Source organism: Vipera ursinii, assembly GCF_947247035.1.
Source record: "Vipera ursinii genome assembly, chromosome: 3".
Lineage (NCBI taxonomy): Eukaryota > Metazoa > Chordata > Lepidosauria > Squamata > Viperidae > Vipera > Vipera ursinii.
This window is the reverse complement of record NC_139516.1, coordinates 180,404,841-180,430,148: the sequence shown is the minus strand read 5'-3', so window position 1 is coordinate 180,430,148 and position 25,308 is coordinate 180,404,841. Positions and strand designations below refer to the sequence as shown.

The window sequence follows — 25,308 nt, the reverse complement described above, 5'->3', positions numbered from 1 at the left end:
ACTTCTTTCGGGGGATGCAGCTTCTGCCGCCCCTTTCTCTCAGCTGCCCAGCTAAGAGAAGGGGTGACAGAGGCTGGATCCCCCGAAACAAGTCTCCGTGAGACGAGAGAACAAGGCGTTGGAGCGCTCCGCGAAGTATGGGGTGGGGAAGCTTGCCGCCCATTCTCTCAGCGACGAAGACTTCTTTCGGGGGATGCAGCTTCTGCCGCCCCTTTCTCTCAGCTGCCCAGCTGAGAGAAGGGGGTGACAGAGGCTGGATCCCCCGAAACAAGTCTCCGTGAGACGAGAGAACAAGGCGTTGGAGCGCTCCGCGAAGTGTGGGGTGGGGAAGCTTGCCGCCCATTCTCTCAGCGACGAAGACTTCTTTCGGGGGATGCAGCTTCTGCCGCCCCTTTCTCTCAGCTGCCCAGCTGAGAGAAGGGGGTGACAGAGGCTGGATCCCCCGAAACAAGTCTCCGTGAGACGAGAGAACAAGGCGTTGGAGCGCTCCGCGAAGTGTGGGGTGGGGAAGCTTGCCGCCCATTCTCTCAGCGACGAAGACTTCTTTCGGGGGATGCAGCTTCTGCCGCCCCTTTCTCTCAGCTGCCCAGCTAAGAGAAGGGGTGACAGAGGCTGGATCCCCCGAAACAAGTCTCCGTGAGACGAGAGAACAAGGCGTTGGAGCGCTCCGCGAAGTATGGGGTGGGGAAGCTTGCCGCCCATTCTCTCAGCGACGAAGACTTCTTTCGGGGGATGCAGCTTCTGCCGCCCCTTTCTCTCAGCTGCCCAGCTAAGAGAAGGGGTGACAGAGGCTGGATCCCCCGAAACAAGTCTCCGTGAGACGAGAGAACAAGGCGTTGGAGCGCTCCGCGAAGTGTGGGGTGGGGAAGCTTGCCGCCCATTCTCTCAGCGACGAAGACTTCTTTCGGGGATGCAGCTTCTGCCGCCCCTTTCTCTCAGCTGCCCAGCTGAGAGAAGGGGGTGACAGAGGCTGGATCCCCCGAAACAAGTCTCCGTGAGACGAGAGAACAAGGCGTTGGAGCGCTCCGCGAAGTGTGGGGTGGGGAAGCTTGCCGCCCATTCTCTCAGCGACGAAGACTTCTTTCGGGGGATGCAGCTTCTGCCGCCCCTTTCTCTCAGCTGCCCAGCTAAGAGAAGGGGTGACAGAGGCTGGATCCCCCGAAACAAGTCTCCGTGAGACGAGAGAACAAGGCGTTGGAGCGCTCCGCGAAGTATGGGGTGGGGAAGCTTGCCGCCCATTCTCTCAGCGACGAAGACTTCTTTCGGGGGATGCAGCTTCTGCCGCCCCTTTCTCTCAGCTGCCCAGCTAAGAGAAGGGGTGACAGAGGCTGGATCCCCCGAAACAAGTCTCCGTGAGACGAGAGAACAAGGCGTTGGAGCGCTCCGCGAAGTGTGGGGTGGGGAAGCTTGCCGCCCATTCTCTCAGCGACGAAGACTTCTTTCGGGGGATGCAGCTTCTGCCGCCCCTTTCTCTCAGCTGCCCAGCTGAGAGAAGGGGGTGACAGAGGCTGGATCCCCCAAAACAAGTCTCCGTGAGACGAGAGAACAAGGCGTTGGAGCGCTCCGCGAAGTGTGGGGTGGGGAAGCTTGCCACCCATTCTCTCAGCGACGAAGACTTCTTTCGGGGGATGCAGCTTCTGCCGCCCCTTTCTCTCAGCTGCCCAGCTGAGAGAAGGGGGTGACAGAGGCTGGATCCCCCGAAACAAGTCTCCGTGAGACGAGAGAACAAGGCGTTGGAGCGCTCCGCGAAGTGTGGGGTGGGGAAGCTTGCCGCCCATTCTCTCAGCGACGAAGACTTCTTTCGGGGGATGCAGCTTCTGCCGCCCCTTTCTCTCAGCTGCCCAGCTAAGAGAAGGGGTGACAGAGGCTGGATCCCCCGAAACAAGTCTCCGTGAGACGAGAGAACAAGGCGTTGGAGCGCTCCGCGAAGTGTGGGGTGGGGAAGCTTGCCACCCATTCTCTCAGCGACGAAGACTTCTTTCAGGGGATGCAGCTTCTGCCGCCCCTTTCTCTCAGCTGCCCAGCTAAGAGAAGGGGTGACAGAGGCTGGATCCCCCGAAACAAGTCTCCGTGAGACGAGAGAACAAGGCGTTGGAGCGCTCCGCGAAGTGTGGGGTGGGGAAGCTTGCCACCCATTCTCTCAGCGACGAAGACTTCTTTCGGGGGATGCAGCTTCTGCCGCCCCTTTCTCTCAGCTGCCCAGCTGAGAGAAGGGGGTGACAGAGGCTGGATCCCCCGAAACAAGTCTTCGCCGAGAAAATGGGTGGCAAGCTTCCACCGCCCCATTCTCTTAGCGGAGGCTTGCAGAGGTGGCGGCGCAGCTGCGCGCGCAGCTCTCCAAACCGCCGCAGCCCGTTTGGAGAGCTGCTGCCTTCGTCCATGTTTGTTGAAAGCAGCAGCTCTCCAAACGGGGGTAGAAGTTCTTTTTTTGTTGTTGTTGACTGGAGTATAAGCCGAAGTGGAGTTTTTCAGCCCAAAAAGTGGGCTGAAAAATTCGGCTTATACTCAAGTATATACTAATTAAATCAATTTGAAATATACCTTGCTAGGTAGTTCTTTTATAATTAAGCGGCCCATACATTAGAATGAATTGCCTGTATTTGCATACACCATGTTAATACATGTTAAAAGAATTTTCATTTTTTCTATAGCTTTACATATATATATATAGCAGACACTAGTTTTCCATACATACTGAAAGGCAATTGCCTCATTTAATCAGTGTAACAGCATTTACTTCTATAAATTTGCAAGAATATATTTGTATACTTCTGAGCAGTGTTTATTTTGTTTAGCAGAGCAGACTAAAATGTAGAGAATATTTTCATAGCATGATAATAGGACTCTGCCTTCTCCATATGTATAGTAGCAGAAAAATAAGAGGCATGATGATAATACATCTTAATAAGGTGGTCTATAAATAGATCCTTTGGCTGTGAATTGTTCCTTTGTTCTTCCTTTTGACACAAAATCAAACCTGGAAATGTTCAATTAATTATAGCTGCTGCATTTCATCTAAATGGCAAAACTATGATTGCTAGTCTAGGGACTTGCCAGGATATTATTTCATGTGCAATTTAAGATCTAAACCTGGTAATTTTAGGTTCCCAATTTGGATAAAATGGGAAAGCATAATTAGAGGCTTCCTTGTTAGTTTCTTAATATTGTAAAAGGGCCACGTGTTCACAAAGGTATAATTTAAATTTTGTTTCATTACATCAAGCTATGATTATCAAAATATGGCCAAAGAAAACTACATTTCTTGCTGCTTGCTGGCCACCATTCACTAATAAAATCCCTGTATGAGTCTGTAGCAGAAAAAAATTGCAAAATAATAAAACTTCCACACTTAACTCCAGTATCTTCTCTTCATTTAGATCTGTGTTTCTCAACCTGGGCAATTTTTAAGATATGTGGACCAATCCCCTGGCTGTTTGGGAAATTCAGAATGTTGAAGTCCATACATCTTAAAGTTACCAAGATGAAGAAATATTGCTTCAATAATTATTTCTAGTTATTTCAAAGATTGCCTAAATGAAGGCAGCTCTTAGAGCTATCAGTCTTGGCACTATTGAAATTTCTTACATGATTAAAAAGTATGTGATAGCAGCAATCTCTAGGTTCCTTTCTGAATTAATTCCATAAATACATTTTACATAGACCTGGATAAGAAGCAGGAAAGGGGTTTTTTCCCCCTGTGTTCAACCTCATGACTTCCATTTGTTGCAAGTTTTAGGAACAGTTTTGAGAAATTTTTCTTTGGAAATGATGACTCTGCATTTTCATCCATATAAGGTATAAAGCCTTCAAGTTCCATTCAGCTGTGTTACTCAGTGGGTGATTTGGGATCAATTATTAATACAAACTATCTGTCCTGACTATTATTTGGGAGTAAAACATGATGAATTCAGTGAAATATATTTGAGTTCAAAATGTGTGTGAGTTCAAATAGAATGTGGTGAGTTCCAAAATCATCGTCTTGAGACTTCAGAAGCCAAACAAGGTGCAAATATAATGGCAATATTTTTGCATCTTCACAGATAGTCACTGTGTGTACTATAGATTTGCCTATTGTATAATAACTTATTCATCAACTAAAATTCAGGTAGTCCTCAACAAACAGTTTGTTTGTTCTGGTTCATATTTATGACCATTGCTTGTCCAAAGTCATATGATCACTTTTTGCGACCTTCTGACAAACAAAGCTAATGAAGAAGTCAAGTCACTTAACAAGTGGGTTACTAATTTACCAACTGCAGTGATTCACAATTGTGGCAATAAAGATGGTAAAATGTGACAAAACTATCTTAAGAAATGTCTCACTTAGCAACAGAAATGTTGGGCTCAATTGTGGTAGTAAGTCAAGAACTACTTGTATTACAATGTAATTAATTTCCTGCATTCAATGCAAGTTATGTGATTCAGGTGGAGCCTGAAGATCAGCACTAGATACTACCATAAAATCTAACAGACTCCGTCTATTGTATTTTAAGTTGATTTCTGGAGAATAATCTTTCTCTCTTGTCCTGTTTGCTTCTATTAAGGGTTTAAAAATCCATTGGTAAAAATCATATAAATCAGAATTTCTTCATTTAATTGTAATTATAAGTCTCCAACAAAGTATATCAGTGCCTGTGAGAATAAGATAATTGGATGCAAAAAAAGGAAATGCTCCTTTTTCTTACACGTTGTTACATGTTATGTACAAGTTGATATCTTCTTGCTTATATATTCATATTTTACTTGATATTAGAAACTTTTAAAAGGGACGTGGTGGCTCAGTGGGTTAGGACGCTGAGCTTGTCGATCAGAAGGTCGGCAGTTTGGTGGGTCGAATCCCAAGTGCCACGTAACAGAGTGAGCGCCTGTTACTCGTCCCAGTTTCTGCCAACCTAGCAGTTCAAAAGCACGTCAAAATGCAAGTAGAAAAATAGGGACCACTACGGTGGGAAGGTAACAGCATTCCGTGCGCCTTTGGTGTCTAGTCATGCCGGCCACATGACCACGGAGACGTCCTCGGACAAACGCTGGCTCTTCGGCTTTGAAACGGAGATGAGCACCGGCCCCTAGAGTTGGAAACGACTAGCACGCACGTGCGGGGGAACCTTTACCTTTACCTTTACCTTAGAAACTTTTAATTTTTTATGACCTGTCCAGTTCAGTTGTAACAGGAATTCAAACTTTGTTGAGCTAAAAACTCTGAAAAATCAATATGTAAACCCAGCCCTACAAGTCTGCTAAAAGAAATTTATTTTTTAGGAATACCTTATGTCATGGGAATCCATAATGCAATGTGTTATTTTTAAAAAATAAGGATGCATCTTGAATTGCTGATCACATTTTTATTAACTTTTGCAAAGAGCAAATTCAGAATAAGTTTATACTATTAACCCCACTTTTTGGCTTGAGGCTGAATAATAAATAGTGACACTTTCCAATCAAATATTGTAAGAGCCAACCAGAGGTCATCAGGTTAGTTTAGCCCAAAGCAGGCAACCCTGGGTCTTCTCCTTAGGAATAAAAATGTAAATAAAGAGGGTCATTTTTCAGGTATTCAGAATTAGTAAAGCCAAGTGAGATAATATTAAGCACTTCTGATGAAATAATTGATGTATTATGCTGTAATACACATTAATCCTTAAGTACAAAAACATAGAGTGAGCTAATAATAGAACCTCACAGTTCCAGCAGCACAGTTCAGGAGAAAGTAACAAGCTTTCTTCTTGAATCTATTTTTCAACTAATTCTGATTTAGAATCTCCCTCAAATTTTATCTGGATTACAGAATATTGATTTTTATTCACACTAAGCTAAAATTGCTGTGTTATTATTACTTTTTCTTATGCTGCTATGTACTGCTTGTTAATTGTGTGGGCTTACAAATTTAAAATGATAAATTAAGATGCTCATTTTCTTACATTTGCAAAAGATATAACGTATTAACATTTCTTACATTCTACATGACATGGTGTGTTTGGTGCTTTATTTTTATTATGGTTGGTGACACAATCAACCAGACGTTTAGATTGGTCGTAATTGATATTTTTTTCCACCAATCGAGTCCTTCCCAAGAACCTGGGATAGGCAAATGTTGTTTGATGGCATTAGAAGTATCATCAGTGGATATAAGATTCTTATCCACACCCAAAAGACCTAAATAATACATATGGGAAAATGCTTTCAGGCCTATTGGGAGTTGTCAGATATGATGAAATATATAGAAATATTATCAAGGACTTATTCTGTAATTCCATAGAATTAAAAATATAGAAGACTCTATTTACAAATACAGCTATTGTGACTGGCCTTTTTAAAATTTTATTTTAAACAGCAGTCTCCCAACTGCTTGTTTTATATTAATAAATTACTGGTAGTCCTCATTTAGTGACCACAGTTGAAACTAACTGTGTTGTGGTCGCTAAGCAAAACCATAATTGTGCTTGTTCCAGTTTTCCTTTACTTTATACAGTTACCCTAATTCATTCTGTCTTGGATAAGGATAAAGCCAACTTACAATTCTGCAGTGACCTCTGCTAGGGTCATATTCAATCTTCAAGAGGAACATATTCAAAACTTAAGAAACTCTGATATTGACGTAATGCTCAATTCATTGTTTCTTCTCAGTTCAAGATCTGTATTAATGTATTATAGTCAGAAATCACAGTATATTTTGTCATGTGTTCCTCTAATGTGGTTGTGATTTTGTTTTAATATCATACTCAGGTTATATAATTATTAGAGTGAAACTGTTAAATGGGTAAGGAGAAATGGCTATAATGCTCTTCTTTCACCTTTCTGTCTTAAAAGATAGATAGTTGCTATGGTGATTGTTGTTTCATCAGATCTAATTTCATCAGATCTAATCTGGTTTTTCACATCAAGTAAATCGCTGCAAGCAGAACATTGTACTTATTTATTGGAGACATAATGTGACATTCAGCATTATAAAGTGGAATTTCCTCCAAACAACAAAAGCCAACACAAAGACTGTCAACAAAGCTTTGTGAACTATTCACGACTTTGGAATGGCAAATAACCTACCTGAAGCTTTGCTTTGCTTCCCATATATTAAAGATTCTGGAAAAAGAGCAGTTGACTGAATGATAAACTTATCATCTAATCACAGGCAATTGTTTATCAGAACTGTTCAATCTCAGTGCATTGGGAGAAGAAACATTATTTGATTATAAGACTATATTCCTAGTTCTGTGAAAGTTTTATCTCCACTGACCACAATTGATGGAGTTGGTTTAGATTCAAACGGTACTAGTGGAAGAAAGGTAGACACAGAGGCAGAATTGTAACTGCACATATCCAGCTGAACATTCCCTTTCAAACTCCTTTAAAACAAAGGAGGAGGAGTTTGTATCCATGAGTAGTTTTTAGAGCAGCCATACACTTCCACCTTAACCCCAGTATACTTTAGTGCTTGATATAGGCAAGCTGTTTGTGAAGTGAGTTAAATACCTGATTTTACAACCCTTTTTGCTACAGTTGTTAAGTGAATCACACAGTTGTTAAGCAAATCTGATCTCCCCCATTGATTTTGCTTGCTGGAAGCCATCTGGTAAAGTTACAAATGGTGATTACATAATCCTGGGATGCTGTAACTGTCATAAATACATGCCAGTTGCCAAGCGTCAAATTTTTGATTACATGAGTATAGGGATGTTACCATAATCATCAGTGTAAGGACCAATTGTAAATCACTTTTTTCAGTGCCACTAAATGGATGGTTCTAAGTCAAGGACCACCTGTAAATCACATTGCAATAAGTACTATGTTTTTATAATGTATTGCTTTAATATATAGAAGGGAGGTACAAAAGCAGTCAAGCAACAGAAGAAAAAACGTAATTATAATACAACTGGAGAACAATTTAGTTTTTAAACGTATTGTTAAACTTTGACCATATCAAATATTACAGATAGTCCTTGACTTAAGACCATTTGTTCAACAACTGTTCAAAATTACAATGGCACTGAATGAAGAGTCTTCAATCAGTGGTGGGATTCAAATATGTGAACAACTGGTTCTCTGTCTGGATGCCGCTACCGGAAGTCCATTCTGGGCCTGGGCAACAAAAAATTAGCTACCAACCCCTGCCCAAAGTTCCAACTATTGCAGTAGTCTTGCAATCATGTGATTAAAATTCAGACATTTGGCAGTACATCTGCCCTTATGACCATGGAACTGCTGCAACCTTTCCACTACACTGTGGACTGGGAAATGTGCCATGGGCCAGAAAGCATTGGCCAGCTCAACCCAACAGCCTGCAGACTTCCTCCCTTTCCAGAGACCTGAGCTTTCTCCCAGTCCCACAGTGTCTAAAAATCTAGAGTAGGTGCAGTGGTGCATGGCCCTCCCTGCCATTCCCAGGAGGCCTGGGCTTTCTTTTTCCCTGGCCCCCTTAATCTTTCCTTTCCCTTCAGCTGCTGATAGGCACACCCAGCCGATACTGGGCTTAGCTACAAAGCTAGTGAAATCAATCTTCCTCAAGGCTGGCCAGCAACAGGAAGTCAGATATTGAAGTTCCTCTTCCTGGCCAGTCTTAAAAAAGATTGCCTCTCTAACCTTGAGGATGATTTCCAAGGCTGTTTTAATTTCAAACTGTTGTTTAAGTTAAGTTTAAGTTTATTATATTTGTATACCGCCCTTCTCCCGAAGGACTCAGGGCGGTGAACAGGGCACATATAAAATACAAAATACAAAAGTTAAAAGGGAATTAAATAAAAGCCCAGGTTAAAACAATAAATAATAAAGTAAAAAACCACAATAAAAACCCCAACACATCCCCCATCAGGCCAGGCCGGCTTGTTCGAATAAATAGGTTTTCAGATCACGTCGGAAGGAGCGAAGATCAGGCGCCGTCTGGAGCTCAACCGGCAACTGATTCCATAAGTCCAGGGCGCCCACAGAGAAGGCCCTCCCCCTGGGGGCCACCAGACGACATTCTCTGACCGGTGGCACCCTGAGGAGGCCCTCTCTGTGGGAACGCACAGGATGGAGGGAGTTGACGCCGGCAGATTTATGAACAGTCATAAATCAAAGCCTTTCAATTGTCTGTAGATTTATAAAAATTCAAAAGACATTATAGTGATGATACGTTCTTACCAGTTTTAAGTTAGGGTAATGCATAAAACTCAAGATACATTGTAATGTAGTTTTAGAACAATGCAAGTCCTCATGCAGTATCTCAGATGGTCCAAAAGCTTTCTTCACAATAAATTAATACTCCTACTATTCCATTAATTTCCTCTATCACTACCCCCCCAAAAAAAAAATAATTTATCAGCAGTTTTAAAACTGGGATTCTTCCAGTATCATCTGAGGAAGGGTCAAAATTTCATGCCAGCATCTTTCAAATTATGCCATGCAGCCTTAAATGTTGGAAATATAGGAAATTTAGTAAAATTGTGGAAAGATTAAGTGAAACTATTAGATGGATGTTATAATAAGTCTCCAACAGTAGTACCATTTCTTCATTTATTACGACACTCAGAAAATATAAAGGTGGCTTTCTCAACTTTTATTTAATTTTAGTTTCAAAAGTAGACATGCACATATTTATTCTCAAAAAATGTTTTATGGTTGTACTGGAAATCAATATATTTATGTCTAATAATGTATACAGTATAGTATCTTTAGCACATGGGTGTCAAACTTGTGACGTCACGTGACATATCGTGACTTTTTTCCCATTGCCGGCAATGGGATGGGCATGGTTTTGGCATGACTCATCTGGCCAGTGGGCTGGCAGTTTGACATCCCTGCTCTAACATATACCCATGTATTTCTCAAAATAAGTTCAGTTTCTACCACATAAAGCATGATGGAATTTTTAAATCTTTACTGGAGGGTCATTTTGAAAAACCACAATTTACATGGAAGTCTGACTGTTACTGACACTGTGGTATGATTAGATGCTAATCGTATATCTGATATAATGAGATGTGATCTTATGTATGATATAGGTAGGTAGGTAGGTAGGTAGGTAAATAGATAGATAGATAGATAGATAGATAGATAGATAGATAGATAGATAGATAGATAGATAGATAGATGATAGATAGATGATAGATAGATAGATAGATAGATAGATAGATAGATAGATAGATAGATAGATAGAATCTTTCATCTTTCTTTAAATGAGGTTTTTATTATTTATTCTGTTGTATTGGATAAAATATTAAATCTGTAAGTATTTCTTTTTTAAAGTACGGTATGTCATAAATTTTAAAAAACTGCGTTTAGAATAGAGAATTTGCTTCTCCGCCTTGTAGGATCATGAAAAGTACCTTGGAAGGTTTCATAAATCTCCAGTCTTACCTAATCATATCTTTGAGTTCATTTGTATAACATTTAAGTACAGAGATGCTTATTAATGGGCACTTTCCTTCACAATCCTTCCAACTCAAGAACTAAATATTATTCTTTTCTAGATAACTGCCATAAAATAGTTTCAGTTTATTGCCAGTGATGGGTTGAGCAATTAACTTTTTACAAGTATGTAATGATTTATGAAAAGCAGATGCTTTGAAAACATGATTTAAGCAAATTATTAACTGCATAAAGTTCTGTAGTTAACAGCTACTGCAAAATCTGATACCAGTTTGACTTCTCTTTTTTCCTGTAAGTTTTCTGTAGTACTACTATGAGTTGATACTTACAATGTATATATCCAAACCCAAGGCACATGTTCTTTTAGGGAATGAACATGTCATTTTATACTAACTCGCAGTAGCAACTTTTCATCCTTTCACAATTTGAATCTGCCTTTTCTCAAGTATCATTTAATTATCTTAAAAAATCTTTGCAACTCAGACTTAGTAAACATTGCCAATGTTTTCCACTTGTCTCAATATAAATTTTGTTTGTTGTTTTGTTGTTTTATTTTTAGGATCAATATAGGAACAAATTAATCCGTTGGGAGGCCGCCCATTGGAGAGGTCTCAGTTGAGATGGCTCTCAACAGTTTTGATGTACTGTTCAATATATATATAGTCATCATCTAGAAAACAAGTTCCATATGAAAGGAATTAAAAATGCAAATTAAAGCTTTCCCAGTTAATCATGGCAGCTGTGCAGTTTTTCTGGGTGCAAGTAATCAGGTGTGAGAGAAGCTGAGGTGATAGGTGGAAGAGAAGATGACTGTAATAGGGCAAGAATGAGCTAGAAGAGAAAGAATCATTATAAAGGCAGTTACAATGTTGAAGCCTTATCTGAGAGCAAAATACAAGTCACAAAGCTTTTCAAAAGGTTGAAAATTGCTTCATTGCTTCATAAAAGATAGAAAATGTACCTTGTGTAGGAATACAATTCATAGATATGTATATGAGAGGATATATTTGTATTCAAGGGTGGTTTGTATGTGTGATATGTGCAGAATTCTGTGTATGTGTGTGGGAGTTATATGTGGAAGAAAGTTTGTATGTTCATATAAATGTGCCTCCACGTGCCTTGAACGTTTGCCCAGACACTTAATTTCCAAGCTCCAAATGGTTGTCTTCCCTTCATGACTTTACACTGACTAGATCCTTTCAGGCAAAAAGATTCAAGGCATGCTTTCATGTCATAACATAGATCAAAGAAATGTAATAGATGCCAGCTTTGAATCAAGACCTTCAATCAAAGTAAAATTAGAATTGTTTTTTAAATCCAATTTTTCAAAATAATAAAATATTCCCGACAGATCATCCTGTAATTCCTCCTTTGTCTTATCTTCACCTTTCCTAAATTCTATTAGGATATTTTCATCTTCTTCATCCTTAGTTGATACTTGATGTGATGTCCAAGAAATTTCAAATGATATGTAAAGAACTGGCAAAGAAACTACACTGACAGCAATAATTTCTACACCTGGCAAATATATCTTGAAGAAAATGTTAAAGAAGAAGTCAAGATGTAGAAAAGAAAGTCCTAAACATTGTTGAAATATATCAGAAAATGAAGAAATTGTGTAATATTATAACACAGAAATTATCGTTAAAATGGAAATACAAATGATGAAATCCCTGGTGCTCTCTAAACTTACTGTTATCTAATTTAGTAATGAAACATCTGCAAGAAAACAACCAAACCAAGGACCCCACAGTTCTACCCCATGTTGCAAATATTATCTTCTGTTGATTCAAATGACAAATCAAGAGAAATTAACCTGTATAAGAACTGACTATTGGATTTACAAAAAGTTTCTAAAGCTTGAAGAAACCTTTGTGATGGAAAAAATATCATTTGAATGGAAGTTCAATCCTATGACACCAACTTGATAAAATAAATATTAAGACAGAAGCAACGGGAAAGATTATAAAGTTGATCTATTTCATCAAGATTAAAATACAAGCTATCTGAAAAGTATATATCTTAAGAACAGCATTTATACTTTTTCTTAAGTTTATCAAAGATTCTGAATGATCCTCCAAATATTATTTCAAAAATCAAACATAGAAGCGGTAGTGGGAATGCTTTGCTGTCTCAGAATCTAGGTGACTTGCCAGAATTGAAGAAAACATGAATTCTGATTTGTATGAGATAATTCAACAGCAGTATATCATGCTCTGTAGGTTTTCTATTAGTCAGTTTTGAGCTTCTAGTCACCATGGTCTAAACTCTTCACCAGTAGCTCTGGCTAGCATCTTCAAAGGCAAAATAACCTACTAGGCCAGGGGTGTCAAACTGCCAGCCCGCGGGCCGGACACGTCATCTGGAAGCTGCACCCACCCCATTGCCCGCAATGGCAAAATAGTCCCGATATATCTCGCGACATCAGGCGATGTCACGAGTTTGACATGTCTGTACTAGGCAGACTGCAGGTTACTGAGTAGGGACTGATTGGCTCCTGTCTTTCTAGCCATGTGATCTGATGTTTTATTGAGCTGATTTCTGATTGATGCAGGTTGTTGAGAGCTGATCCTGATTGGGGATTTTTAGGGCATTTTTTCTTAAATTGGTCCTTCATTTGTGCCAAATTCTGGTTGGTTATTTTTGGACCGCTGATTCCTGATTGGTTATTTGTTTATCTATAGTTACTAATCAACCACAAACCAAACTAGTATGAACATTTTTTTGTTGACTGGAGTATTGACCTAATTTTTCCATTACATTTTAGTCTGTTGTGCAATTTTTTTAGAAATAAATAATCATAAATAAATACAAGTCATACTGCTTTCTGTGATATAAATGGAGGACACTGAAAACTAATTAGGAGAAAGGATAGGTATGGATCAGGGTAAGAACTAAATTTAAATTTAATTTTATTATAATTGAATTACATTAAATACATTTAACAAGATTGTCCATCTATCTGTTCTTTTATCTTGATCACCACATTTTACATTCTTTTAGTGGCAACTTTAGACTTGGGAGTGGAGTAGGGCATATGTAGCTTATTCTGAACAGTTTATTACCTCATTGACTTAGGTATTTTGAAGATTTTAACTTTAGACCCAATTGTACTGTATTACATTATTCGATCCTAACTCTTAAAAAATAGTGTTCTACAATATGACTATTGTTACCTTCCAATTTTTCCTCTGTTAATGATATGTACCAAATAATTCAACATATTGAAAAGAATTTCAGTAGTTTTGAATGCCAGCTCTATTTTAAAAAGTGAACATTAGAGAGGTTCTTTTTATAAAAAAAGTATAGTTAGATTCATAACTGTGATGACAGAAACAGCACATTTTTATTCCATCTGTTAGTCACTTTCTCTACAAAGATGTGACACACAAAGATCTGAAAAATGTCCCCATGTGTAGGAGTTTGCCATTAGCAGAAGGATAAACCAGGCATAGGAACACAGTTCTAGTAATTTACTCTTTGGTACCGTTAGGGTTAGAAAGCAAGACCAAGCATTGTATCTTTTACCATTTTGCTATGTTGCTTACCCTCACCCATTTCTCAAGTGCTTGCTTGGCCCAAGAAGAGACAGTTACACCCTGTTAGCAATATTGTACATGGAAAGCAAGGATGAAATTATCCAAAATATTTTGGCATGGAGGCTGCCTTTTTCATACAGATAGTCCTCAGCTTACAACCATAATGATTTAGCAACCATTCAGTCACAACAGTACTTAACAATGGGACTTACAACCTATGCCTGAAGTTACAGCCGTTGCAGCACCCCGCAGTCATGTGATCAAATTTTGGTTGCTTGGCAGTCCACCTACACTTACATCTGCAGGTGCGTTTCAACTCCTCATTACTTACCTATCTCCCCTCTCTAAGCCCTTTTGACTTCTTGCCACTTTGTGCTCCACCACCCCAGCTGACCTTCTCCACCATTTTCTTTCTTTCAGTGCTGATGAGGCATGCCCAGACTAGCTGCTGGGCCACATTTGGAGCTGGGTTTTATGCTGCCGGGGGGGGGGGAGTAAAAAACCACTCCAGAGCTGCTGCATGTCAAAAAGCCCCTTTGCAAAGAGATCATAGGTGAGGCGAGGTTTTGCACTCTACAAAAGAGGAGAAGGAGAAGAATTTGACATTTGTTTGTTTTGCCACAGAGCAAAGCCCAGCATGACCAAGGACGTTTGGTAAATGTTAGCATACCATGGCTCTGGGACTCCTTTTGAATTAATTTTTTCACAGTCAAAGCCCAGCCCAGGATCCAGGCCAGGCTGGATACACCTCATCAACAGCAGGAGCAAGAAGAAGATGGTCAGCTATGGCAAAAAAGCAAAGTGGCAGCATGCAGGATTGGAAGGGTGACTCCAGGTGGGACTGGGCTAGGGTCACTGCAGCTTCCCAGGGCATTCCAAGAACCCCCAGAGCTACGTGGCCAAAAGGGCAGAGATGGAGGGCACGTGCACAAACATACAATGCACGTTTGTTGATCTGAAGTAAACTGAGCATCTAGAATCTTTTGGGAGGCACAGATGTGCATATGCACAAATTAAGCTTAAACCGGAGGGATATTATGTAAAACTTAATAGAAATTGCTTGCAAATTGCTTGTAAAGCATTTAAAGCAGCAGGTCTATTTCAATTTAAGTTCATATTATGGAAGTTGTATAAGAAAAAATACAAATTAACTGGCAATTATGTGCCTCCGGTCAGAGAATGTCGTCTGGTGGCCCCCAGGTGGCCTTCTCTGTGGGCGCTCCGGCTTTATGAAATCAGCTGCCGGTCGAGCTCCGGACGGCACCTGACCTTCGCTCCTTCCAACGCGGTCTGAAGACCCATCTATTTGTACAAGCCGGCCTGGCCTGATGGGGATATGTTGGGGTTTTAATGGGGATTTTTAATGGGGATTTTTATATTGTATATTGTTACCGACTGTTTTAACTGGGCTATTGTTTAATTCTTTTTAATTTTTGTATCTCGTATTTTTTATGTATGCCCTGTTCACCGCCCTGAGTCCTTCGGGAGAAGGGCGGTATACAAATACAATAAAACTAAACTAAACTAAACTAAACTAATAATTCATTATGATGAATGTTTTTCAACATTAACTTTTACCTGAATTTATCAAAGAACAAAATGAAATGCCTAGGTGGAAGTTAAAGATGTTCTTGTCAGTATGAAAAACTAAAGGCCTTTTGCTTTGCTGTATAAAGACTTGGGAATTTTCTGGTTAGGAAGATTTGTCTGCCTCTGCATGTTAACTTGCAAATGTTGTATTAAGACAAAGTCTCCTTTAAGTCAGGCTTGCTCTGGGGATTATCTTGATAGCAGTACTCAATTAGTAGTAGAATGATTCCTCATCTTCCTCTTGCTGCCTGTCTTTCCCATCATCATTATTTATTTACCAATATGTTCCCTGGAGGTTTTCCATCTGAATACTAACCAGGCTTAACTTAAGTTGTTTTCAAATCAGAAAATTTAGGCAGTGTTACAATTTTCTATTTAGTAATGCCTTACTAAAGGCTGGGGTTTTTTTTCTTAATGTACCCTGATTAAAACAGAGTAAGAAGAATAGCAGTAAAGAAATTTTCAGATGAAGTAATTGAAGAAATTGTGGCATACAGTAATTCCTAGAAACTAGAACTGTATATTTAAAAACTGGAATAAGACTTGTGTTAGCATGCATGAATGAAAATAGATTAATGTGTAGGAGTTTTTCTAATAATACTAGGTAGCCCTGGTAAAAGCTAATCATTTTTACATGTCTTTTTCAAATCCATATGCATGGATGTGCTCTGTGGTAAATTGTGATGTGAAACATGCACACTTTGTCTGTTATTTTCCTTTGAATATTACCTGCTCTTATCTTTATTTCTGAAAGTTATTACTCCCACATCAGTATACCTCTTGTCTTAATTGCTCATGTTTTAAGCAATGGATAAAGAATATCAGAGTGACTGAGATAATAGTAATTACAAGGTTGAATAACTACAAGGTTGAAATTCATTCATCTTTTTGGTGTACTAGCTGTTTTGCTTCATTTCTTTTTTAAACAGACATGCAAGTATTAATAACAAAGATTAATTTAGTCCTTAGTCTTAATGTTTTATGTAAAATATTTTGATAAAAGGATTGTGTCAATAGACTTTATATTACCTTGTTTTTTAAATAACAATGAACATTACTTAATTTATGGTTTGCCTTTAGAAATCAGTGCAGATGCTGATAGTATTCATATTAGTTAGATAAATCAATAAGCTTTGTGGTTCCTTTGTTTTCTGGAAATGGTTTTCAAAAGGATTAGAGATCCCTGTGTGGTGCTGAAAAATCCTCAACATGTGACTTGTTGTTTTCCATTGGGCTGCAACAGGTTTGTGAATGGATGGCAACAAGTTTGCAAATGGAATCCTTTGATGAGATCCACAAGATCCATAACTATCAAATTAGCCGAAAGTGTTGGCAAGCCCTCTACTACCAGGGATCTGTTGCTTTATTCTTTCATTTAAATACTTCACTAGTAAAAATGTTAATTTTATTCATCTTTAGCACGACTGCTAGATATAACTTGCATATATCCCATGAACCACCAAGCTGAGTTTCTTTTAGAAGGCATATGCAAAATGTACTAATCGGGTTGTTTGGTTGTGCTAATGTGTGAGAAGAAAGAAAGGGGCAGAAATAGTTTAGTCTGTTGCTCTTGTTTAATCTAACAGCAATTTTTAATATCATCATTGTCAGTCCTTTGAGATAGACCATATCAGAGAACCAATTCCACAAGCATAACTGGAACTACTACATGTGCATTGATATAGGCAATTGTTGCACCTTTCTCTGCATACTTTCTTTAAGGTCATCTCTGAAACTTTCACCACAGTATTCTCCTGGTTTGGCTCCAGAGATTTTGAATATTTGTAGCACTCTTATGCAGTGGTTCCGCTCAGATAGAGCTAGTTCCAAAGAATAGCATTGGAAGACTATGAGTCAGTCCCTAACAATTGTAATGTGAGACAGACAAAGAAAATACATTGTCTCTAATGGAATTTCTTATCTATAAAAACTAATTGCCAAGTAAGGTTGCTAGAGAATTCCTGAAAGATATACCACACAACTATATTTTTCTCTAATATGTGGTGGACTGGATAGAGACCACTAATCTAAAATGAATTTGATAAGGCATAAAAACTGATATCAAGATACATAAACTAGGAGACTTACTTGCTGTGGATGGAGTTGCATTGCTCCTAGACAGTAACTGTCAAATAAGTCCAGGTGACACCTGTGTTTGAGCACCTGATGTCTACTTCTATTGGTATATGCACCATTCTGAATGGGTAGCTAGACTATGATGATTCATGTATCTATTGGGAACTTCAAGATTGGATTACTATAATTATTTCAGGGTTAAGGCTTAGTTGAGACAGGTGCAGAAGTTATAGTTGGTACACAGTATAGTGACTGGGATGCTAACAAGTATACCATAGTTTACATGTAATTTATTCATCTAAAAATATGTTTGGCTGATAAGTCTCTCACCAAATCCAATTTGATATATAGGAATTAATTAGTATACAAAGCCCTGAACATCTTGAGACAAAGTTTCATGACAAAATTTCCAGTTATATCAACTCACAGGCAAGGATCTACAGCAGGTATGTCAAACTTGTGACATCAATTGACATCACACGACGTATTAGGACTTTTTCCCCATTGCCGGCAATGGGGTGGGCGCGGTTTCAGCGTGACGCATCTGGCCCTTGGGCCAGCAGTTTGACATGCCTGATCTACAGTCTCCAGAAGAACAGCCACTCTCATATTGTGGCCTATGAATTGCTACTTGCCATCAGTGCAGAGATGGTTATTTTAAAAGGTCCTCCCCTTTCCTGGATTGGTCCAGGAAACCAATCCTCAATGAAAGTTTAAGATTACCTCTAATGTTGTAAGAGCAATATTGCGTAAAAAAATTTAATCTGCAAAATGCTACTTTTTAATTTTTCTGGGTTTGCTATTTAACACACTGTATAATCTTTTTTTCCAGGAAAAAAAATGTATAATAGCGCTTGAAGACCCTTCCTTGTTAGTTTTATTTTCACTGCTATATAGAAATAGACCAGAAGATATTTGTTGGGCTATGTGAAGAATTTGCAGAACATCTAGACAGTAAAATGGCTCAGAGTTGGACATCAGTTGAGCTGGATTAGCAAGATGATGGGGGCCACCTCTTGCAATTATCATGGATGAGTTTGAATCTGTCAGTTCTGAAGAAATGGGCAAAGTTCTCTGCTAATGTGAAGCTTAGACCCCTGTTCTTCATGATTGTTGAAAGCCTTTAGGAACATGACAGGAGACTAAGTTTGGGTGGTGGTAAATGGATCTCTGAAGATATACTTTTGTCTGCCGGAATTTGAACACTTTGAGTGTTCTGTATCAGAGGAAACGAAATGCTGTACTAACTGCATACCACAGGAGTTCCCAACCAGGGATGCGAGACAATATTCCAAGGGCTGTGAAAACTTGGGTTTTCAAAATTATAGTGTATATGCATAATTTGTTGCCATTATTTCAAACTTTTGTAAGGGGTGCGAGAATAGATCAGAAGCGATCTAGGAGTGCAGGGTATAGAAAAGATTGGGAGCCGCTGGCATACCAGAACAGATTTCTAAACTTCTGTCATTTCCCTCTAGCTTTTTTTTGCAGAACTAAAACCTCCAAAGGTCTGAAGCCTGTGGTCTTCCAAATATTGCTAAAGTAGATTTCCCAGCACTCTCCTTGTTATTGATTATTTGAGTCTGAATGTTGTCACTCAACTACATTTGGAAGGTCATAGGTACCTTATGTTAACAATATTCAGTTTACTTATGTCAAAATTTTTCAAACATCAGACTTAGTATAACTATATATTCTGTTATAAAAAACTGTAAGAAATGTGTTGAAGTACATTGTGCAGAGTTTGAAAATTATTTAACACCAGTAGCCTTTATAGTATGCCTAAATACACATGTATAATCTCTTTTCCAGAGGTAGGGATGTTCTTGTATCAGAACTCTTATGCTCAAGAACATTTCTGTGTCCCCTACAGAACTGCACATGCAAGAGCTAAAGCAGATGCTGCAGAACAAGCCTCTCAGTCTGCGCGTCAGGAATGTGATGTTGCTAGAGCAGTTGCCAGAGAACTATCTCCGGGTTTCTATCAACCAGGTGACAGAAGGAATCTTTGCTTTATTTACATAATACAATGCATTATATTGCTTTTAAAAATTCATGAATGAATAGCTTTGAGGTAGTGTGAATTGTCTCATAAGAATGCATGTCCTGGGAAAGAGGGCAAGATACCTAATGTCATCTTTTTATTACAGAAAGGTATGGTAACTTTTATATCTTTTGTGAATTAGCAAGTTATTTGTGAGAGAAAATACTTAACATTTTAGTATATTGCTAATGCACTAGCCATCCTTGTGTAAATAAAATCCTGGCCACCAATGAAACCAAAGTGTCGTGAATTTAACATCTGTTTTAACTGCAATCTTGAATCTTCAAGGAGGCAATAACTCAAATCAATAAAAATTGTGGAAGTTTATATTTTTGTGTGTGTGTGCGTGTGTGTGTGTGTGTGTGTGTGTTTCAGCTCAGAGAAAGTTCGGAGAAATTTCAGTTCTTTGCAACAGCTCACCCCTACAACCAGCAGCTTTGAGAGCACATCATATGTTAGTAAGATCTGGTAGTTCCTTTTCTGAATCCTGGCAGTTCCTTACATTTCCTAATTGTAGCTAAGCAACACCTTCTTCTTGGGCCAAAATGTCCTGAAAGTCAGTATTACATGAAAATATAATTTTACACTATTCTGCTGGAAAAGAGCTTAATGTGTAAAGCAAGGTTTCTGGCATTTAATGGCCAATCACAGGATAAATCTACAAAAATAAAAAATAAAAAAGTGACCTATAAAGCCTAGCTCTGTATGGAGAAAAAAAATCCAGTAAGAGAAGACATAGCTGTCCTCAATTCTGTGTTATATGAGTCATTCTTCCCCTCTTTAATGCAGCACTGGTCTACTTCTGGACTGAGTCTAGGCATCAACTTTCTCCAATCTGATGCCTTTCTGAGCTGTCCTGCTAAATTCCCATCTGTCCAGCACAAGTAGGGAATATCAGGTTAGGAACAACTGTTGTATGCACTGAAAGACTGATGGTCTTTGTAAAATACTGTTTAGTTTTAAAACTTCTTAACTGACGTGCAGGATTCAGTTACCCTTTGAATTAAATATACTGTATCCTTTGCTAAGCCTGAAATTGTGAGCTTTCTCTCACATTAAGGATTCTCTCACAATTTAAGGAACCTGGTGGCGCAGTGTTAGAATGCAGTACTGCAGGCTACTTCTGCTGACTACCAGCTGCCAGCAGTTAGTAGTTCAACCGGCTCAAGGTTGTCTCAGCCTTCCATCCTTCCGAGGTCGATAAAATGAGGACCCAGATTGTTAGGAGCAATATGCTGACTTTAAACCGCTTAGAGAGGGCTGTAAAGCACTGTGAAACAGTATATAAGTCTAAGTGCTATTGTTATTAGTTACTTTAAACCTTTTCAGATAAAACCATATTTACTTCTTGCCGTTTTCAGAATGATTTAGCATCTTTTACTGTTTGTTTTGGGATATATATTTGTGCAAAATATCCTGAGAATTTCAGTTGAATGTGGTATAACAAAAAAAAATGTATAACTGAAATGAGTGAACATAATGTATTTTTCCTTACAGTTATGTGCATGTACATTTTGTCTATAAATGGTAATAAATTCCAATTTAAGAGTATGTGTGTGTGTGAATATATATATATATATATATATATATATATATATATATATATATATATATATATATATATATATATATACAGGGACGTGGTGGCTCAGTGGGTTAGGACGCTGAGCTTGTTATCGATCAGAAGGTCGGCAGTTTGGCGGGTCGAATCCCGAGTGCCACGTAACAGAGTGAGCGCCTGTTACTCGTCCCAGCTTCTGCCAACCTAGCAGTTCAAAAGCACGTAAAAATGCAAGTAGAAAAATAGGGACCACTACGGTGGGAAGGTAACAGCGTTCCGTGCGCCTTTGGCGTCTAGTCATGCCGGCCACATGACCACGGAGACGTCCTCGGACAAGCGCTGGCTCTTCGGCTTTGAAACGGAGATGAGCACCGGCCCCTAGAGTCAGAAATGACTAGCACGCATGTGCGGGGGAACCTTTACCTTTACTTATATATATATATATATATGTGTGTGTGTGTGTGTATATATATATATATAAAAGGTAAAGGTAAAGGTTCCCCCGCACATGCGTGCTAGTCGTTTCCGACTCTAGGGGCCGGTGCTCATCTCTGTTTCAAAGCCGAAGAGCCAGCGCTTGTCCGAGGACGTCTCCGTGGTCATGTGGCCAGCATGACTAGACGCCAAAGGCGCACGGAATGCTGTTACCTTCCCACCGTAGTGGTCCCTATTTTTCTACTTGCATTTTTACGTGCTTTCGAACTGCTAGGTTGGCAGAAGCTGGGACGAGTAACAGGTGCTCACTCTGTTACACGGCACTCGGGATTCGACCCGCCAAACTGCCGACCTTCTGATCGACAAGCTCAGCGTCCTAACCCACTGAGCCACCGCGTCCCTAACATATATGTCTTTGGTCATTCGGGTTTTTCCCCACGTAGAATTGGAGGTATAAGGGCGACGTTTCGACGAAATCTCATCCGTCATCCTCAGGCTTCAGCTTCGTTCTTCTGGGAAAACTTCTTATATATATTCACTCAGAAAACACACACACACACACACACACACACACACACACACACACACAAACATCAGTGTTGAACTGTGGAGTCATTATTGTGCTCTGTACTTGGTTGTTTGCTTACAGACATCTCATTACTTGCCTGGATGGCATAGCTCCAATAATCAGGTAAAGGCAGTTCTCAACTGACCATCATTTGTTTAGTGACCATTAAAAGTTACAATGGAACTGAACAAGTGACTTACAATTGGTCCTTGCACTTACGACCATTGCAGTAGGATCAAAATTCAGACATTTAGCAACTGGAATGTATTTATGATGGGTTTGCAACATCCTGGGATCATGAGATCACCATTTGTGACCTTCCCAGCTGACTTCTGACAAGCAAAATCAATAGGGGAAGCCAGAATCACCTAATAACTGCATGATTTACTTAACTGCGCTGACTCACTTAACAAGAAAAAAGATCATTAAATTGGGCATGAATCACTTAAGAACTACCTTACTTAGCAACAGAAATTCTGGTGCCAATAAGTTGAGGAGTACATATAATGAAGTGTCTGCAAGCAAACAACAAAACTCAGATCACCAATCAATCAGTCAGAGGTCTTGGAGATCTTCTATTCTAACCTGCTCAAGTGGGAGACCCTGTGCCGTATCAGATAGGTGGGTGTCCAGTCTTTTCTTATAAACCTCCAGTGATGAAGCACCTACAACTTCTGAAGACAAGCTGTTCCACTGGTTAATTGTCCTCGCTGTCAGGAAGTTTCTCCTTAATTCCAGGTTGCTTCTCTCCTTGATTAGTTTCCATCCGTTGTTTCTTGTCCTGCCCTCTGGTGCTTTGGTGAATAATGAGATCCCCTCTTCTTTGTGGTGGCCCCTCAAATCCAGGAATACTGCTATCATGTCACCAATAGTTCTTCTTTTCTCTAGACTTTCCAATTCCTGCATCCTTTCTTCATATGTTTTAGTCTCCAGTCCCTTAATCATCTTAGTTGCTCTTCTCTGCACTCTTTCCAAAGTCTCAACATCTTTTTTGTAATGTGATGACCAAAACTGGATGCAGTATTCCAGGTGTAGTCTTACTAAGGATTTATAAAGCAGTATTAATACTTCACATCATTTTGATTCTATGCCTCTGTTTAAACAACCAAGGATTGTATTAGCTTTTTTTGGCTGCTGCCGCACACTACTGGTTCATGTTTAAGTGATCTTCCACTAGGACTCCAAGGTCCCTCTCACAGTTACTGTGAAATAAGGTAATAAATTATTCTCTAACCTAGGTTTTAAAAAGTAACAACATATATGCATATATTTTTATTCGTTTTACTTTATTCAACATGACTCAAGCATTTTGTTGCCATTTTTCCCAACTGTCATTGTACAAAGTTGTGAGAGCAGATCTATCTTAGACTCAACAGAAATAACTCTTAAACATTGGATTTTCAGCCAGTGCAACTCCCCAGATGTTCTGTAGTTTAACAGGAACAAGAAAAAAGGGAACCATTCTTTAAAGCACATTTTGATTTAAGTTTCTAATAAATTTAGTCTCGAAATATTCATAACCCTAACTTTAAAAAACATGGCAGGTCAAAATACTTTTTTATGTGTGCTTTTCCAGCCTGAGTCAACAGAAAATATATCATTGTATGATTTGTACGGTCCAACGGTCAGGCTCTAATCTGCTACCATACTGTAAATATATTTGCAACTGGTTCTCTCCTTACAGCTTTATTGCAGAACAATTTAGGATTAGGTGGATTTTCCCAAGTTCATTTTTCTCTCCCAGTCAGCATCACCACCCAGTGGGAAAAACCATCACTAATCACTCTAATTAGTTTGTGATGGGGGCAGGCCTGGGCAAGAACAGGTGATTGCTTGGAATTGAGATTTAGCTGTCTACCAAGTTACCCAATAGGTAGAAAAAAGCAAAGGTGCTCTGGAAGACTTGCAAGGTAAATCCATGTCCAAATCTAGCCAGCTGATGCATAATCGAAGTGGGAGCAAGCTCTCACTCACATCAAGATGATCTGTCAGCCATAATTTTATTGACATTGGAAGATTACCAATAATCCATCTTAAAACTATACATTTTAGACTGTATAATTAGGAAAGAATCGTATAATGCACCTGATCTGCTACTTTTCCAGAACAGACCTCAAATGTAGGAGAAAGGGCAATTCCATCAACAGAATGACTTAGCTGGATTCAATCCAGTAATTTCTAACAGTTAACTAAGAGCTAACCTTTTAATCTCTTCATCACATGCTACATTTTAATGAATTTCAAAGGTTTGTATCTTTTTAAATAAAATTTTACTCTTTATTTCTGAAAATTGAAAAAAATAAACAGAATATAAAATAATACCCAAATTAAAACTAAACCAGAAAAGAAAGTACAGTCCCTTCAAATCCCTTTAAATTGAATTTGACAGATTGCAGTAGTAAAAATCTAACATATATATTAAAATTTCTCCCAGTCAGCATCACCAGCCAGGTGATAAAAAAATATGTCAGGTTCGGCTATATTCTGTGGCTATAGATAAAGACGGTAGGAACTATAATGATTCCTAATCAGCTCACAACACTCAGTTAAAACAGAGATAAAAACAAAACCACTCTTCCACACCTGGCACCAGATCTAACAGCCTGTCAGCTCAACCTACATCTTAGCCTGATGCCTGGGAGAAGATCCAGCTCTACAACTTTGGATTCCTTCTGTCTTCTCCCACAAATAGTGTGCATTTTTCTAATTAGGGTCTTCCAGGACAGTGTTAGACTTTTTTGGCTATACTGATGGTTTCTCTGGGACTGGCAGCCCAGCATATCTGGAGAACACCCAGAAACATATTTCAATATAATACTGCACTTTTTTAAACCTGCTGTTGCATTGATACTAATAGATTCAGGAACAGAGAGAATTGCTCTGAAAATGTGCACTTTAGTTTGATGTATGAATGCTGGACATTTTTCCCCATCTGTATTTGTATATTATAGTTAGCGCTACAGAGTATATGTGCATTTTTAGAACAAACTTGTCCAGTTTTAAATTAGCCAGTTACAGGACAATCTGCATAGTATGTATGCAGATCATGACATACAAACTGGATAAATAGCTCAGCACTAATTATTCAATAAAGACACAAACTCAATATAAAGGAATGCTGCTTACTAATCTGGGAGTGTACACACACGTACAC

The 25,308-nt window shown here is 39.1% G+C and overlaps 1 protein-coding gene across 4 annotated transcripts in view; it reads left to right on the top strand.

Annotated features, from left to right (window-relative positions):
* JPH1 (junctophilin 1) overlaps positions 1-25,308 on the top strand; it is a 67,718-nt gene that overhangs the window by 27,183 nt on the left and 15,227 nt on the right. For all 4 annotated transcript variants that reach the window (XM_083360787.1, XM_083360788.1, XM_083360786.1 and 1 more), the window contains exon 3: positions 19,420-19,538. In XM_083360787.1, coding sequence (XP_083216913.1) covers positions 19,420-19,538 — 119 coding nt within the window. The remainder of the gene's footprint in view (positions 1-19,419; positions 19,539-25,308) is intronic.